Source organism: Mchenga conophoros, linkage group LG9, assembly GCF_057382185.1.
Source record: "Mchenga conophoros isolate Kocher_MC1m ecotype Shallow Benthic linkage group LG9, M_conophoros_male_GT1.1, whole genome shotgun sequence".
Taxonomy (NCBI): domain Eukaryota; kingdom Metazoa; phylum Chordata; class Actinopteri; order Cichliformes; family Cichlidae; genus Mchenga; species Mchenga conophoros.
In genome coordinates, this window is record NC_140534.1 from 7,431,852 (window position 1) to 7,447,871 (window position 16,020).

At 42.9% G+C, this 16,020-nt stretch overlaps 1 protein-coding gene across 5 annotated transcripts in view; it reads left to right on the forward strand.

Moving 5' to 3' along the window:
• Positions 1–12,704, forward strand: part of arhgap12b (Rho GTPase activating protein 12b) — a 69,687-nt gene extending 56,983 nt beyond the window's left edge. The window contains exons 3-19 of one of the 5 annotated variants that reach the window (XM_085286248.1): positions 211–483; positions 2,163–2,303; positions 2,426–2,506; positions 3,024–3,146; positions 4,536–4,610; positions 4,977–5,038; positions 5,114–5,195; positions 5,375–5,497; positions 7,850–7,954; positions 8,072–8,170; positions 8,387–8,489; positions 8,579–8,698; positions 8,802–8,900; positions 9,671–9,748; positions 9,849–9,983; positions 10,103–10,208; positions 11,304–12,704. In XM_085286248.1, the coding sequence (XP_085142374.1) occupies positions 211–483; positions 2,163–2,303; positions 2,426–2,506; positions 3,024–3,146; positions 4,536–4,610; positions 4,977–5,038; positions 5,114–5,195; positions 5,375–5,497; positions 7,850–7,954; positions 8,072–8,170; positions 8,387–8,489; positions 8,579–8,698; positions 8,802–8,900; positions 9,671–9,748; positions 9,849–9,983; positions 10,103–10,208; positions 11,304–11,478 (1,980 nt within the window). In that variant the 3' untranslated portion in view covers positions 11,479–12,704. The remainder of the gene's footprint in view (positions 1–210; positions 484–2,162; positions 2,304–2,425; positions 2,507–3,023; positions 3,147–4,535; positions 4,611–4,976; positions 5,039–5,113; positions 5,196–5,374; positions 5,498–7,849; positions 7,955–8,071; positions 8,171–8,386; positions 8,490–8,578; positions 8,699–8,801; positions 8,901–9,670; positions 9,749–9,848; positions 9,984–10,102; positions 10,209–11,303) is intronic. The other 4 variants (XM_085286250.1, XM_085286251.1, XM_085286249.1 and 1 more) reach the window with 4 other exon arrangements.
• Positions 12,705–16,020: the final 3,316 nt, after the last annotated feature.

Consider the following 16,020-nt stretch of genomic DNA (forward strand, 5'->3'; position numbering starts at 1 on the left):
GTTTGTAGCTTGGATGTCAGCAGACACTGGCGTCTTGTGGTCATGGAATTCCTGGAATGTCATTGAATTTTCAGAATAAAGTGAGGACAGTCGTAAATTCCCAGGACAACTCAGTGAATATAAATGAAAAAAAGATGATCAGCCACCCGTGAATGAATGCACCACAAATCCTGATCTTTCCCCCTCTTTTCCTCCATCTGTCTCGTCCAGACAACATCACCGACAAGTCAGGGCCGGTCCGACTCACCTGTCTATACCAACCTCCAGGAGCTGAAGATCTCTCAGTCCAGCCTGCCTCCTGTGCCCTCAGGCTCCCCAATCCACATCCTGGGTGACTGGGAGACCCACAAAGATCTGAGTGGCAGGCACTTCTACTACAACCGGGCCACTGGGGAGCGGACCTGGAAGCCACCACGCACCAGGGATACTAGCAGCAGCACCAGCAGTACCCGAGGAGACAGTCAGTGCACAGCGGAGAGTGAGGTGAGGGGTGCCTGGAGTATTTGAAGAGAGATACTAAAAATGATCTGTTTCTGTAAGTAGTCATAAATGTCAAACATGAACAAGCATTCAAACAAACAATCCTTTGTTTGGGCCAAAGGGTTTAGTAGGTGTGAGTGGATGTGGAAACAGGAATCAGATCATGATGGTCTGTAAATGGCGTCTCTGGCAGTTCACGTTAAATAAACAGGCTCTGTTGAAGTTGTGGTCAACCTCACTTTTAAAAGATGTTGTGGTTAGACGAAGGTGGGAAGACAAGTGCGCCTTTGATATAGAGAAACCATGTTTTCGGTTTCTTAGTAGGTTGTCATTTCATCCTAACTATCCAACACTGCCCCCTTGTGAAGCATTAATGTACTGATGTATAACTGATAGAGCACTGGAGTGGCTTATTATAGCCTAAAAAACAAACGTGTTGATTCCAGCTTGTCACAGGACCTTTGTTTTATTGTTGTTGATTGTGCTGCTTGGCTGAAAGACTTAAAACATGAAATTCCAACCAGCCTGAGGAAAAACGTGGCGATACACGACAGATAAATCTGCCACTGACATTTGCAAATACCATCAGCTACTAGTGTGAAGTTGTTCAATATGTTATTTTCCAGCTGTGACTGTTAACCATTTTTACACAAATAAAAGCATTAGTCAGCTATAAAGTAAGAACAATAAATAAATAAAGTAAAAGAAACACGTCAAATGTTATTTGATGCTTGGGTTGTTCAGCTTTTATATTCACTAAATATAGTTGGTTGAACGCTTCTCTACTCTTTTTCTCTTCTGGCACCAGCAGCCTCAAGGCCTTTTATATTTTAAGGTAAATACATACAGAGAGAACCCAACAATCAGATGACCCCGGCCCCTGTATGAGCAACCACTTTGGTGACAGTGGGAACAAAAAACTCCCTTTTTAAACAGGAAGAAACCTGCAGCAGAACCAGGCTCAGGGAGGGGCTGCCATCTGCTGCGACCGGTTGGGGGTGAGGAGAGGAAGACAGGACAAAAGACAGAGATTAATAACTAATTATTAAATGTCTTCCTTCTCTCTCCCCAACTGTCACAGCAGATGGCCCCGCCCCTCCCTGAGCCTGGTTCTGCTGCAGGTTTCTTCCTGTTTAAAAAGGGAGTTTTTCCTTCCCACTGTCGCCAAAGTGGTTGCTAATAGGGGATCATATGATGGTTGTGTTTTTCTCTGTATGTATTATTGTAGGGTCTACCTTACAATATAAAGCGCCTTAAGGAGACTGTTGTTGTGATTTGGCGATGTATAAATAAAATTGAATTGAATTGAATTAAACACAGCATTTTGCATTAAAATGTTTACATGATGTTTACAGTTTTACATTCTTGCCTACAGTTGGGCAAGATGATTGATGCTGAAAACTACTTGAGAACCTTTTAAATGTTGGTGTTGTACCTTACAGTGATATCAACATGAAGCCATGGAGATGCTGCTGAAGTGCATAACATCCACTGTAACTCACATGTTGGAGTTTTATACTCAGCAGCCAGTTTTTACTTTGGTTGACTATAACTTTGTGTCCTGTTAGAACAAACTTGCCATGTGGTCATACGTGTGGTCATACGTGTGGTCATACGTGTGACCCTTGGTTCAGCCAGTTCTTTGCTTTAAGGTCTTCTTTGCTGTCCTTCTTTCTCCACAGCCACTGTCCTCAGAGGAAAACTGCCACAGCACCCACTCCAGTCAGTCTGACAGCCAGTATGGGTCACCCCCTAGAGGCTGGTCTGAAGAGCTGGATGAACATGGACACACCCTCTATGTGTCTGAATACACACAGGAGAAGGTGGAATCTGATTTTGATTGTGCTTAAAAGAGTTCGGGTGACCTCACCTGTCACCCTTAGCGACTGCACTTCCATCAGATGCTTTTTCTTTATTTGCAGCTGACCAGTGTTTATGTTTACAGTGGATAAAACATGTGGACGAACAAGGCCGACCCTACTACTACAGCGCTGATGGCTCCAGGTCAGAGTGGGAATTGCCTAAGGTAAGATTACATGATGAACTTGGTTGTCCGTGTGCTTTGTCTTCGCTCTTTACATCAGACATCCACCACCTAATGCAGGTTCCTTCCTGTGACAATGACAAGTCTTGTCGTATTACATCACCTGGCACCACTGCACTGTAACACACTTTGCCTCATCCTAGCAGTGTTGACACCAGTCCTGTTGTTGTAAGTGGATGAAGTTCTGAGAGCTCACGGAAGAGCCAAGTTTACGTTGAACTCTAAGTGACTGGCTATTAGTGGCACTTTACCACCTAATCTGGAGGCTTTAGAGGCGATCAGAATAGACCGCTTCGTTTGCAGAGTGAGTAAACAGTGGTCCAGTGCACACGCAGGTACAGTCAGTGGACTTTACTGTAAACAATGCCTGCTGTGTAAGGAAAGTTCCTCTGTCCAATGATCCTGTGGACAGTAAAAGGAGAGGTAGGGAAAGGGGATGTGAGGTCTGTTAGAAAAACATCTGGACTGTAAACATCACCACTTGTCTCTGTCGTTGCAGTACAACATCTCCCCTCAGCCTGGCGAGGTTCCTAAGAGTCGCAGCCTGGAGAGAAAGCAGCCGGAGCCCATTGTCCTCACTAAGTGGAGGCACAGCACTTATGTCTTAGACCTCAATGACAAGGTAGGACAGAGACCACCACTAATGTGGAGTTAAACAGTGTTAGGCTGATGGAAAAAGGCTCTGCTGTGTTGTTCATGCTGTGTTTTGTGTGCACTTTGAGTTCAGCATATGGAAAGGTGGTGAATAATTCTGTGTGTGAAAAGAAGAGAGCAGGTTGTTGTGAAAATTAATGATGGCCAAAAAAATGGATTAACAAGTTTGCTTTTTCTGGGGACGACTTCATGGTGTGTGTAGCCAGCATATCTCTGTGAGGACAGTGGGCACCTGCTCGTCATGTTGTGTGTGATTCAATCTTGTGACATGTAAAACGGGCCAGAGCCACAAAGTACAGCTCACAAACCCACACGCTGACACTTGAATGTCCCTGAATTCCTTTTAACAATGCAACATCTGTTACCATCTGGGTCAGTTATCAGTCTCGCTTGTGTCTTTGTTTGTGAGAGTACTTTTTTGTTTTTGTCTCTTGTGAGAACAAAAATGTTTGCTTCTGTAACGGTTTTTTGGGTGGGGGGCTTTTCCCCCCTGTCAAAGCTTCTCCGAGGAACTTTTTTCACAGGTTGAAAATACATTTTTGTTTTGTTTTGGTTTTTTTTACCTAAGAAACTTTTTTACAAACTTGGCTAATTTTCTTTTCACCTGTTTCAACTGGAGAACTTTTTTCTTCCCATTTCACAGGTAGAAAAAGTAAAACATTGTAAAACGGTCTGAAATTGATTTTTACCTTTTAAGTCAGGAGGAAAATAAACGTGTTAGAGATTAGAAAATGAATCACCACAAGCTTTTCTCACTTTCCGCTCAGGGCTTCTGAAAGGAAAGCTCACAGAATACAAACTGATAAAAGAAAGGAGACGCTGCAGAGATTTAGACATCCTCAACCTTACCCTTCAGTTTGGGCAAAGCTCCAAAAACTAGTCCCTGCACTTTTTATTATGCAACTAGGCACGTATTTTTTTCTTTTCTTTTTTTAACCCTCCCTGATGCAGAGTTTAGCAAGTCACATTAAAGAAATGGTTCTAATATGGGATCTAACAATATGCATGAGTTAAAAGAACTGGCTAAAGAGTGGCTAGATTTAAAAACAACACCCTATATGTTGGTGTTTTGTTAGTTTCTTCAGTGTACATTGTTGTTGATGCAGATCAGGAAAAGAAGAAGCTTATTGGACTAAATATTGAACATCTCTGAAGCCGAAATCCAAGATGTTTGCAGTTTAAACCCTAACTTGTCTTTTTTATCTTTCTCTTTTAATGACTTCTATTAACAATAACTCATTCTTGTGATTCCATCCCAGGTTTCTTCTCCATCACTCTCTAACCTCAGACCTACTGTCTTCATGTGTAGTCATGTATAGTTATTAGTGACTTATCACACTGTGCCTCTTGTTGGTAGGAGTGTGCTTCGGTGCCCAAGCAGAGCTCTCCAGACTCTGACTCCTGCCCCTCATCTCCTAAGCACCCCTTGACCGTTAGTATCCCAGCTTGCACTGCACACTGCATATCATCATCCTGCTGTCTCTGCATGTGAAGACAACACTTCTCATCTTTAATCTTCTCAACAACCCAGTTGGTTTACTATCGTCTGCTGCATGCCATATTTACCTGCATCAAACCTATCACCTACCTACTAAACTACTATTTCAACACTGCAGCATTAGGGTGCCATCTGCTGGTGGTGTTTAGCTATGACACAAGGCAACACAGCAGCTTTAAGACTGTTTGCTCCGCTCCATTTGCTTGTTGAGGATCGGTGTGTGTGTGTGTGTGTGTGTGTGTATTTTCATTCATGTGTTCCAGCAGGTTTTTATCTGCCACTGTGTGTCTCTCTCTTCAGCCTTCAGAGAAGTGTGGAGTTCTCAATGTCACCAAAATCACAGAGAACGGAAAGAAAGTCAGGTAAGACGTGATTACTCTCTAAAAGTGTTCTCTGCATCCACAGAATCTCATTAACACATTTGTTCTGATTAACAGGAAGAACTGGACCTCCTCATGGACTGTGCTGCAGGGCTCATCCCTGCTCTTTGCAAAGGGTCAGGGGGGCAGCACCAGCTGGGTATGTATCCTGTGACCTCGGACTTCTTCTTTTGCTTTTTTTTTTTTTTTTTTATCATTCCATTTGTTTCTCTGATATTTTCCTTTTCCATATTCCTGCGTATTCACCGGCCTTCATGCCATCTGTGTTGTGACGTTTGTCAACTTCTGTTCATTAGTTTTCTCCTCTTCTCTCTGAAGTCTTACTACCGCAGCGACTCTATCCCAGAGCTGCTCCTCACTCTTCTTAGCAGCTGGAAGCACTCAGTCAAGCCCCGTCCCGCTGTCTCCTATGTGAACTGTAGGCCCGGTCAGGCTGCCGCTGTATGTTCCCTCTCTCTCTGCATGCGCTCCCACCTCTCTCCCATTTGTTCATTCACCCCTGCTGTGACTGACCAGGAGACTGACTGACGTGTGTTTGTCAAGCTTGACTCACCTTAACTTCACTTTAGAGAAACAGCGGTTTAGAGAGAGATCAAAGGATTCTTTTAAAGGTTGTGTGATATTTATACTTTTATCTTAAATTTACAAGAAAGCAGCTACCGTACGTTTTTGATCTTTGTTGCACTTTGTGGCATTAAACTTGCACATTTTACCTGGTGCTTGGAGAGCAGCCAGGATTTAGGCTACGTCCACACTAATGCGTTTTCGTTGGAAAACGCATAGTTTTCTCTCCATTTTGGCCTCCCATCCACACTCAGACAGCATTTTCTGTGAAGGAAAACGCATACACTTGAAAATGGTGCTTTTGTGTCGCAGTGTGGACAGCAAAAACTGAGACTTTTTGAAAACAATGATACATTTTAGTCATGTGATGCAATCAAGTGTCTAATTAAACAGCGGTGGGCATTATACAGCAGTTGTTTTGTTTGCTCTCAATTTTGATATCAGTTTGTACATCCCTCAGATAGCTTTTCTTCAAATTCCAACAACTCCACCTCATTGTTAGTCCACTTTAAAAAAAACTCGGTGCTTTTTCTCGACATTTTGCTGCGACGTTTCAAAGAGTCAGAAAGTAAATAAACGGCAGGCAGAAATGAGGCAGGTCGAATCGTCTTGTGTTTCATGCATGCGCAGTACTGGAACGTAAGCGTCTTCGCCCGTTTCAATGTGGACGCACAACTCTGTGAAAATGACTGAAGACGATAGTGTGTGGATGCGGAGTGTTTTCAGACGAAAACACCGTTTTCAAATCTATCCGGGCTAGTGTGGACGTAGCCATAGATACACTAATGAGCAGCAGTGGAGCCCAAACAGACAGACAAACAGAAAATAGTTAATAAAGAGGACTTAAATTATTCTGTTGGATAAAAGTGTATGCAGTGTGTCTCTCCTCAGGAGGACATCCACTTATATTTTACTTGGGGCAAGTGTGTTTAATACTTTATTGATAAATGGAATGCTCTTTAAATATTAAGTGAGTAAAAATATGCAGAAAAGAAAGAAAAAATGCAAAGAGTTTAAAGAAAATCAGCATTCCAGTAACTATAGAAAAGTGATTTAAAGAGAGGAAGAACAAAGTGTGATCAAACCTTCATGAAAGGTTCACACCCAACAGCTGCATCAGTGTGTTTCATACAGTTTCTCTGTGATGTCACTGAAAGATTTTTTTTTTTTTAAGCAGTACTGATATTTCATTTAGCTGGAAGAAACCTCTGGCTGGTAGTTGTGTGTGGAGAGTAAGAGAAAAGAAGGAGAGCACGGAGAGACAAGCACAAAGTGCATACTGGGAGAGAGAGGAGGCAAGAGTTGATATTATGGCAGCATATAAAGACACAGGGAGGAAATACAGAATGCTAACAGGGCTTACCAAGCATAGGTCCAGGACCCAAGGAGTCAGAGGGGTTCCCTGGTCTTATTCCAAAAATATATTACATTGTCCAGAGTGAGGCACAATAAAATAAAGCAAGTCACTCTACAATCCAGTGCCAAATTTAAAATCTTGTCTTGGTCATTTACAACAAGTGGAGATACTTATAATTGACCTTGTTTTATGACGGGTCACACCACAGCTCCAGTGATTAATAACAGTGCTGGGTCATGTCCTGGCATCCCCTTCCAGAAAGTTACCCACACATGAAGAGCCAGACTTTGGGGACAGTGCTGGAGTTGATCAACTGCTCCAACGTGCAGCTTTCTGCTGGGGTGTCTGACCAGGCGTTGATGTCAGGAATCTGTTCGCACAGTTTCAGGCATTTGCCATATGGACCGCATGTCTGACAAGAAGAGAGATTTAGGAGGCTCACGGTGTTCATCACTTTCCGGTGATATTTCCAGGAATAGCTCTGACTGAATTACAACGCTGTTAGATTTAAAACCTCCAAACATCGTGTTTATTAATATGCATGACATTAATATAAATAACTAATAGCCTTTTTGCTTTTTCGTAACACAAAACTAAAGATCTTTGTGTGTGAAGAGATCCAATATGTACCTCCTGCTCCACCAGTGATTCCTCTGACATCAATGCAATATTAATGAACATAACTGAGGTTCTTAGATGATTTAACGACTATTTTATTAACTGTTGTGTTATTTACTGAGTCCAGTGTTAAGTCTTTACCCCTTTGTTGCATATCTGGTTTCATCCTTGTACAGACACAGCATGACATCCCTGTTATATTATGTGTGCGTCAGATGTTGTCTCTCATACTGTGTCCCGTCTCTCTGTTCCAGAAGTTTGGCAGCAATCAGTCTAAGCCTGAGTTCACTGTGGATCTGCGCGGGGGGACAGTGGAGTGGGCCTCCAAGGACAAATCAAGCAAGAAGCACGTCATCGAGGTGCTGGACCCACTGGACCTGCTCCCAACTCTCAGCTCTTGTTTTTTCAGTCATTTTCGGTTCAAACATGTCAGAACAAGCTGAGCTGTTTTGGCTTTTTATCCTTTCCTCCTCTAGCTGAAGACCCGTCAGGGAACAGAGCTCCTGATACAGTCTGAGATCGACAGTGTCATCAGTGACTGGTACCGCGCCCTTACAGAGACCATCAACACACATGTGAGTGGAGGACACAGAAGCTTTACCTTTAATTTAGATACTTTTCCCACAATTCAGTGCAAGTCCAGCCAGAGCTGAAATCCCAGTTTACACCTGTTTAAACAAACTGCAGTGAAAGGTTAAATATTCAGGAGTGGACAGAATAAATAGAAACTGAGAGCAAATTCATTCTGAGCCAGCTTAAGCTAACAGCATGTATGTGTCTTCCCCGTCCAGGCGTGGGAGTCGGATGAAGCCATTGAGGAGGACATGCCAGAGTCTCCGGGAGCTGAGAAACAGGACAAGGAGAAGGAGCACCGGGACTCTAAGAAGAGCCGAGGTAAGTCTGCGAGTGTCCCTGCGCTACAGAATGGACATTCAGTGTGTTTGCAAAAGAGATGCACTCACATGGAGCCTGTCTTCCTACAGCAATGAAGAACTCTGTGAGCATGGATTCATCAGACCAGAAGAAAACCAGGATGAAGCTCAAGAAGTTCCTGACTCGTCGACCCACATACCAGGCTGTCCGAGACAAAGGATACATTAAAGGTAAGCGGACAGCAGCTCTATGCACGTGACTCCAGCGAGAGTGCTCTGTGATGTTCCACCAGACGGGTGAAAGATGGAAATAAATGTTTGTGCGTGCTCACAGATCAGGTGTTCGGCTGCAGTCTGACCAGTCTGTGTCAGCGGGAGAACACATCAGTGCCCAACTTTGTCACAATGTGCATCGACCATGTGGAGAACACAGGTACGAGCCCCCCATACATACGCATATGTCACACTGCTTATTATTTTTATCGATTTTTATATACAACTTCACAAATGCAGACATTAAGCTCCCCCATTCTAATCTAAAGACTCCAGAATATGTTGCTATAAATCATGCATCACCATGGCGATGGTTTCGGCTCAGTTTTATTTCATGTTCAGCCAGTCGTTTGCTACAGTTGCATTATTTTTTCACACACATTAAACAACAGAGTTCCAGAGGTTAAAAGTACACGAGCCAATTACCCGAGTCGTAAACTGGAAGAGGCTGTGTAAAAGTATTTAAATGGAAAAAATGTTTGAAAATCAGTAAATACAAAAATAAATAGATCTTCCAGCCGATGAGGTTACATAGACACAGGCCAGTAACATGACCTGTGTCCAGGTCATGGCGGAGAGAGGCAGAGTCTTTCAGAAGTAAACTCAGGTTTTCTGCCACTTCAGCCAGTTCAGAATATTAAACATCTGTGTGGAATTTCAATTGTTTTTAAATTGTTTTTGCTTCTGATGCTGCGACTTTCTGTATCAGGCGTAATTTTAGTCTCTTTCAAGCATCAACTCAACTGTTTTCATTCAGACTACCTGCAGTTTGTTCCAGAGCAACACAAAGCGAGGCAGTGAAGACAAAAGCATTTGATCAGTCTCTCTTTGTTGGTGCTGCTGCTTTAAAGTCAGGAAACATAAACGCGGCCTTGTCGTTTACACTCCCTGCTCCTGTCTGTGTTCCCTTCCTCTCAACTACACCCACAGGTCTTAATATTGACGGCTTATATCGAGTGAGCGGGAACCTGGCAGTGATCCAGAAGCTTCGCTTTGCTGTGAATCATGGTAAGATCTAGTTACACTGTATCTCTATATGTGATGTGATGTAAAGGGTCAGCTTTCTGGTAATAGTTGTGTTCTGCCTTACCTCCTCGTCATCTGTCAGATGAGAAGGTGGATCTCAATGATAGCAAGTGGGAGGACATCCACGTCACCACCGGAGCTCTCAAGATGTTTTTCAGGGAGCTTCCAGAGCCTCTGTTCTCATACGGATCCTTCAATGACTTTGTGAATGCCATCAGTGAGTTATACGGTTAAAATAGTGCCGCTCTCAATCTTTAGGTTAAATCCTTTGCCTGGTGTGACCACAAGGTGGCACTGCATCCATGTGTTTTCGCTGATTCTGCTTCTCCTCTTCAGAGTGCTCCGACTACAAGCAGCGAGTGAATTCAATCAAAGATTTAATCAAGAAGTTGCCAAAGCCCAACCATGACACAATGCAAATCCTCTTCAAACACCTGAGGAGGTAAGCAGTGCGCTGGGACACTTTCCATTCATCCATTTAATAAATAACTTCTTCAGATCCTGAAACCTGTGAAATTTCATCACTGTCTTCAGAAGTGAGAGAGTCATCAGTCAGACTTGTTCACTTCTAGGTTTCCCAATTGAAGTCGGATATTCTCTGAATTAAAGCCACTGTGTTGTATGTTAGTTATTTATTACTGTGTATTTTGTTATACACTAAGGTATAATGACAAAACATTGTTTCAGCCCAGATATAAATCATTTTACCCTGAAGATCCATCAAATAAAAACAAATATTCGGACCTGTGTCTGTATCAACACATGGGAAAAGTACAGCCTGACAACTGTAACCAGCCCATCCCAGTGTGAAGCCCAGGATCATAACTAGTTGGCCAACTCATCAGCAGTCACTTTGAAAAATATAACTGGTGATAAACGTTTATGAGGAACATCCGACACGGAGAAAGTAAACGCCTTCAAGTGTGTATTCTCTAATGCCCGTCCTCTTTGATTTATTGGGTCACGTTTTACTTGAACGAGTTTCACACGCGTGGCTCAAACGGACCCGTTCAGCTGTTTACTCTCCCTCGTTCCGATCAGCCTATATGCAAACACAAACTTGAGCCAGCTGTGTATTCTTGGCTCACTGCAGCCAGTGGCAATATCATATGTTCACAATGACATTTGCCTAGCTTTCCAATTTGCATTTATATGGTGCCGTGTTTGCTGTAATTCAGTACCTGTGAAGTGGTGTTTCATGAGGAAATTTATAGCGTGACATTCTGTATATGGAGGTCTACATATATCAGCAGGGGGATTTAATCTGCCTTCTTTTTTCCTTCGCTCCATGAATATGTTATTGTTTTGTGCATCTGCATGCAAGGATGTAGATTCTATTTAAAAAAGCTATTATGCTCTTGCCTGGAGCGTTCTGTCCTGTTACCGAGTTTGCTTCTGCGCTCCGGCTCGAGCCTTAAAGATGTATGTAATGCACTTTTCTCCAGATGAAACCGGAACGCCGGCGAACATCTGAAGCTGTTTATAAAACGTGCAATCTTTAAATCTCCTCTTCTCCCCATTCTCCTCTTCTCTCCAGGGTGGTGGACCACGGAGAGGCCAACCGCATGACCACGCAGAGCGTGGCCATCGTGTTCGGACCCACGCTGCTGAGGCCCGAGACCGAGACGGGCAACATCGCGGTCCACATGGTCTACCAGAACCAGATAGTAGAGCTTATACTGCTCGAGTACGAAAGTATTTTTGGTAGGTAGAGGTGCCTACTTAGGAAGAGGATGCCACACTTTTCAAACACGGACTTGTTTTCCATTTCCCCTCCTCTCTTTTGTTTCTGGACTGAACTGAACATTGCTGTGGACCAAGCAGAAAAAAAATTCCTAAAGTGTTGCACTTGAAGAAGTTTTGGAGATGATTTAAAAGAAAAAAACAAAGTGTATAAATCTCACCCACTTGTTCAGTTGCCATTCCTGCTGCGAGTAGTGGGGCCAGATGAGTTTTTTCCAGAGTGGTGCTGCGATGACGTGTGGACGATGTGGTGGATTTGAGTATTCAGGTGTTTTTCACATACACTGGATTCCCTGTGGCCAGTAAATGAAAGTGGAGCTGCTCGCACCTCTTGGTGGAATCCGACCAGCAGTGGTTCTGGTTTCTGTGTCGTGAAGCTTCGTTTGTGACGTGTGAGCCCTTTGAGTATTTGGATGAGGTGGAAAAAGAATCAGTGTTAAGCTAACAGACTGTCTTTTGGCTCTTGGATGAACTGGAATTACACTTATCCCACTTATTAGTGACACCCCCGCCCCCACTTTCAACCAGTGTTGGCCATTAACCCTTTGACACACGAGTGTGCCGAGTGAGGTAAATGGCATCAAATCGGAGCAGAAGCATCCCTGTGTTGCCACTTTGTAACAAACTGTGTGTCGTGTAGTCTAACGTGCTTTGGTAACATTTGCGTTAAGCCGGCCGCGGTCCTTCGTGAACTTCATTAAAACTTCAGTGGCGAGAAAGGTCGCCAACCTCAGTCCTGGTGTTACTGGAAACCAACAAAGCGGACTTCTGGGAACTTCAGTGTTACCATTTCACGTGAATTTGCTGACCCTTCTCCTCACGTAAGCTAATATTACAAAGTGTTCAGACAGGGGAACATGGCGCCCGGCTGTTCGAACGCAAAGAAGAGCCTTTAAACCCTTTCGGAGCGTATGTACAGGGAAAGAAAGTAGCTGTTAAACTGTCGTAGTGACTGAGGTATGTGTGCTTTTGATGGCGAACCAGTGAAAGAGTCTGACTTTGTTGAAGTTTGAATCAAAAACGTGAAAAATAGACAGATTGTGAAAAAGAAAAAAAAACCCGTGACCGACTGTTACTTTTGTTTGCAGGTGTATCTGGAGTGTTTGCGCATGGTCAGGCATACATTTGAATGTACTTTTCAGGCTAACTGCTGTTTGTGAAATTGCTATGTCTAATAAAAAACAAGACAAACCCACGTCGGTGTGTGCTGTGGTGGATGTGACGTGAAGAAAAGGTTAGCAGGCTGTTTAACCTTCAATCAGCTCTAAAGCTTCCCCCCTTTCCCTCGTCTTTAATTACATAATTGAATTAATCTACTCAGCACTGATATCCTGCTTATTGAATTGAGTGATTAAGCTTTCATGTCTCAATCAATTATTTTCCTACCTGTTAATTATGAAATGAAACGTCGGTGTATTTCTGGAGATTTCTTGAACGCGGCCCAACCTCTGCCGCTCCACTTCCATTAATCTGATTTCTCCGTTCTTCAAACGCCGTTTTTGTCGTTACGTCTCAGGTCAAACGTGGCTGCAGACCTGAAGGGTGTGGATTAATTGATGTCTAATTAGGTAATTGCCACAGTGTCAGTTCTGATTAAGAAGCACGAAGTGGAGCAAACTCTGCTTTGCTGAAAGCCACACAGAGCCTGTGTGTATATTTTCTGTAGTTGTCTCCATAACTGGAAGTTTCCAGAGTGGGTTTGCTTTAATCTAATTTAGTTTTTATTAGCGCCAGTGTTTAATTTTCCTTGATTTTTGGAATGTGGCATTTGTCGGGGGAATGCCACATCAAAGACGTCAACTAAAGACACCTCCCGTTGTTATAGTTTCAGAATATCCTTGTTTTCACCTTGTTAACTTTAACCTCTTTTTCATATCATTTTTTTGTGCATATATATATATATATATATATATATATATATATATATATATATATATATATATATATATATATATATATATATATATATATATATATATATAGTAGTAGTTTCTTGGCCCGATGAGGCTATTTAATGACAAATTAAGTCAATACATTTGGTATCTTTTCACTGAAACTCAGTATGAGGTCCAAAGAAATGTTAATGGAGTGAAGGACAGAGCAGAAACTTTAAGAGTAGCCAAATTAGCTACAAAGAAAACCAAAAGGCCTGAAAGACCACAGCAGGCAACTAAACTCTTGGGGAGGTAGGTGTATCATAATCAGTGTTAATGTCGTGAATGTAAACAGCGTTTACAACACGGTGTAAACCTTTGCCTATACTAAAAACAGCAAGGGTAGATTGGACTGACAGAAAACGTGAAAGTACGGTGGCCTGGAGAGGTCAAAAGCACCAGCGAATAGAAAAGAATGCAAAAGCTCACACACACATAAAGAAGCACAACAGAACCTATGTTGTGTCCTCACACAACATGGTGACAATCAGCTGCAGATGTGACAGAAAAAGTCTTCACAGATGAAACAAAGATTAACTTCTGTCAGAATGATGAGAAGAGAAATGATCCAAAGCTTTCCACAGCATCTGTGAAACACGCTGAAGGCGATGTTATGGCACAGGCCTGGCTGTCAGCAGAAACCTGTAAATTGTGTTTGCCGATAATGTGACTACTAACAAAAGTAGCAGGATGAACTAAAGTGTACAGGACCGCTGCTCAGATTCAGCCGAATGCAGCAAAACTGATGAGACGGCGCTTCACACTGCAGATGGATAAGCCAAAGCAAACCGCAAAATCGACCCAAGAGTTCCTCAAAGCAAAGAAAGGAGTTCTTCAATGGGCAGGTCAAACACCTGAAGACAGCAGCCTAGCAGACAATCTCACTCTTACCTGGTTTTCAGGATCTCCCAAATGCTTGCTGTTGGTGGATTCCCTGGTTTGATTTAACATTTCAGCCTGTACATTAGCCCGCAGACATTAATGTGAGGGTTTAGAATCTATGACTGACCGTATCTCACAGATGACAAAAGCTGTGCGATGTGTGACATCATGTGTGAGTCACATGTATGTTAGATTTTTAATACTGTAAGCAGAATACCTCGTGTGACTTTTCCCTCTTTCTTGGCAGTATTTATCTTCTGTACTTTCTCTAAGGGAGTTAAACAGAACTTTTCATCCAGCCTACAGGCTCTTTTCTTTCCACCACATGCCCTCCTCTGATTGAAGCCACTACTCTGAACCACCTCCGCTCTCTTTGCCTATGTGTTAATTTATTGCAACAGGTTTAACTCATACCTCAGCTCTGGCTCTGTTTTGACAGGACGGACCACCCTGGATTCAACAAACGTGTCAAAGGTAGGCAGCACTGAGTCGTGCACCCCGCTGAAAACCGCAGGCCGTTAAAACTGAGATGCAAGGAGGAGGGCCCTCAGTATTTCCAAATGAGAAAACAATTAGATCATTTCTATAATTCATGGATGTGACCACAGCGCAGGCCTGGAGAGGCTTTGAGTGTTTGAAATGCTCCGTATGCTTGCAGTGGTTTTCAGGCCTGATCTGCTCCGTGGAGGCCGAGGTGTGGGCAGGTAATGTGAACAAGCCATTATGGAGCATAAAAGATTTATGGATCTTCCCCCCCCCCCCCGCTTCATTTGCAGGTGGGCTGTCAGCAAAGTGGCTGAATGAGGAACAAAATGGTTTGGGAGGTTTTTCTTTTTCTACTCTGTGGTAAAGACATTTTTACCAACTGCTTTTACCAATAGCTCAGAGAGCAAGCGTGAGGTGCTGTTAGCTCAGTGCTGCAAGATGAAGACATCCAAGAGGAGACTTTTAGATTCCATGATGCTGATTGGTTGTTGAGCTGTGCAGCAGTTAGAGCGCTGGAGCTTTTAAACGTTGTGTTTTCTGACTGACAGTTAATTTAATTTTTTTTACTACACAGGTTTTCTTTCTTTCTTTTTTGTTTCTGGTGAAACGGGTTTGTTGAAGATCCTAATGTGCATTAGAAGTGACGTTTCATTTGACAATCCAGTCCAAACATCTCTTTGACAGATGAACTAATGTTCCTCCACCTCCTCTGCATCCATCCACCAGCCTGCTACGCCACCATTAATGATTTCTGTGGCAGTAGCAGGGCGACATCACTCAGCGCTGCAGTTTCATGTCTGATAACACAAACTTAAGACGTCTGCTGACACTGATACGAACTCGATATGTTTTTGAAGCTGTTAATACAGGATGAATGCACCTAATATAATGTCACCTATGTAGGGGTGGGCGGTATAGCCTCAAAATTATATCACGATATTTCATCGAAATTTGCAATAATGATATTTATGATGATATAGTTAAAAATACTGAATGTTTTATCAGTGATTGAAGCTTTCAGGCAGCAGCATTTGTCAGGGCAAACAAAGGGACCGGCATCTGTGCTCATCGGCGACCTGATTCACTGTGTGAATGAATCCATCACAGTGAATCAGGTTGTGTAAGAATTTCAAAGTTATAAAGTGTTCTACAGGTTTTAGTCTGCATGATTGTCAACTATATGCTGCTATATCACTGGTTTATGTTTGC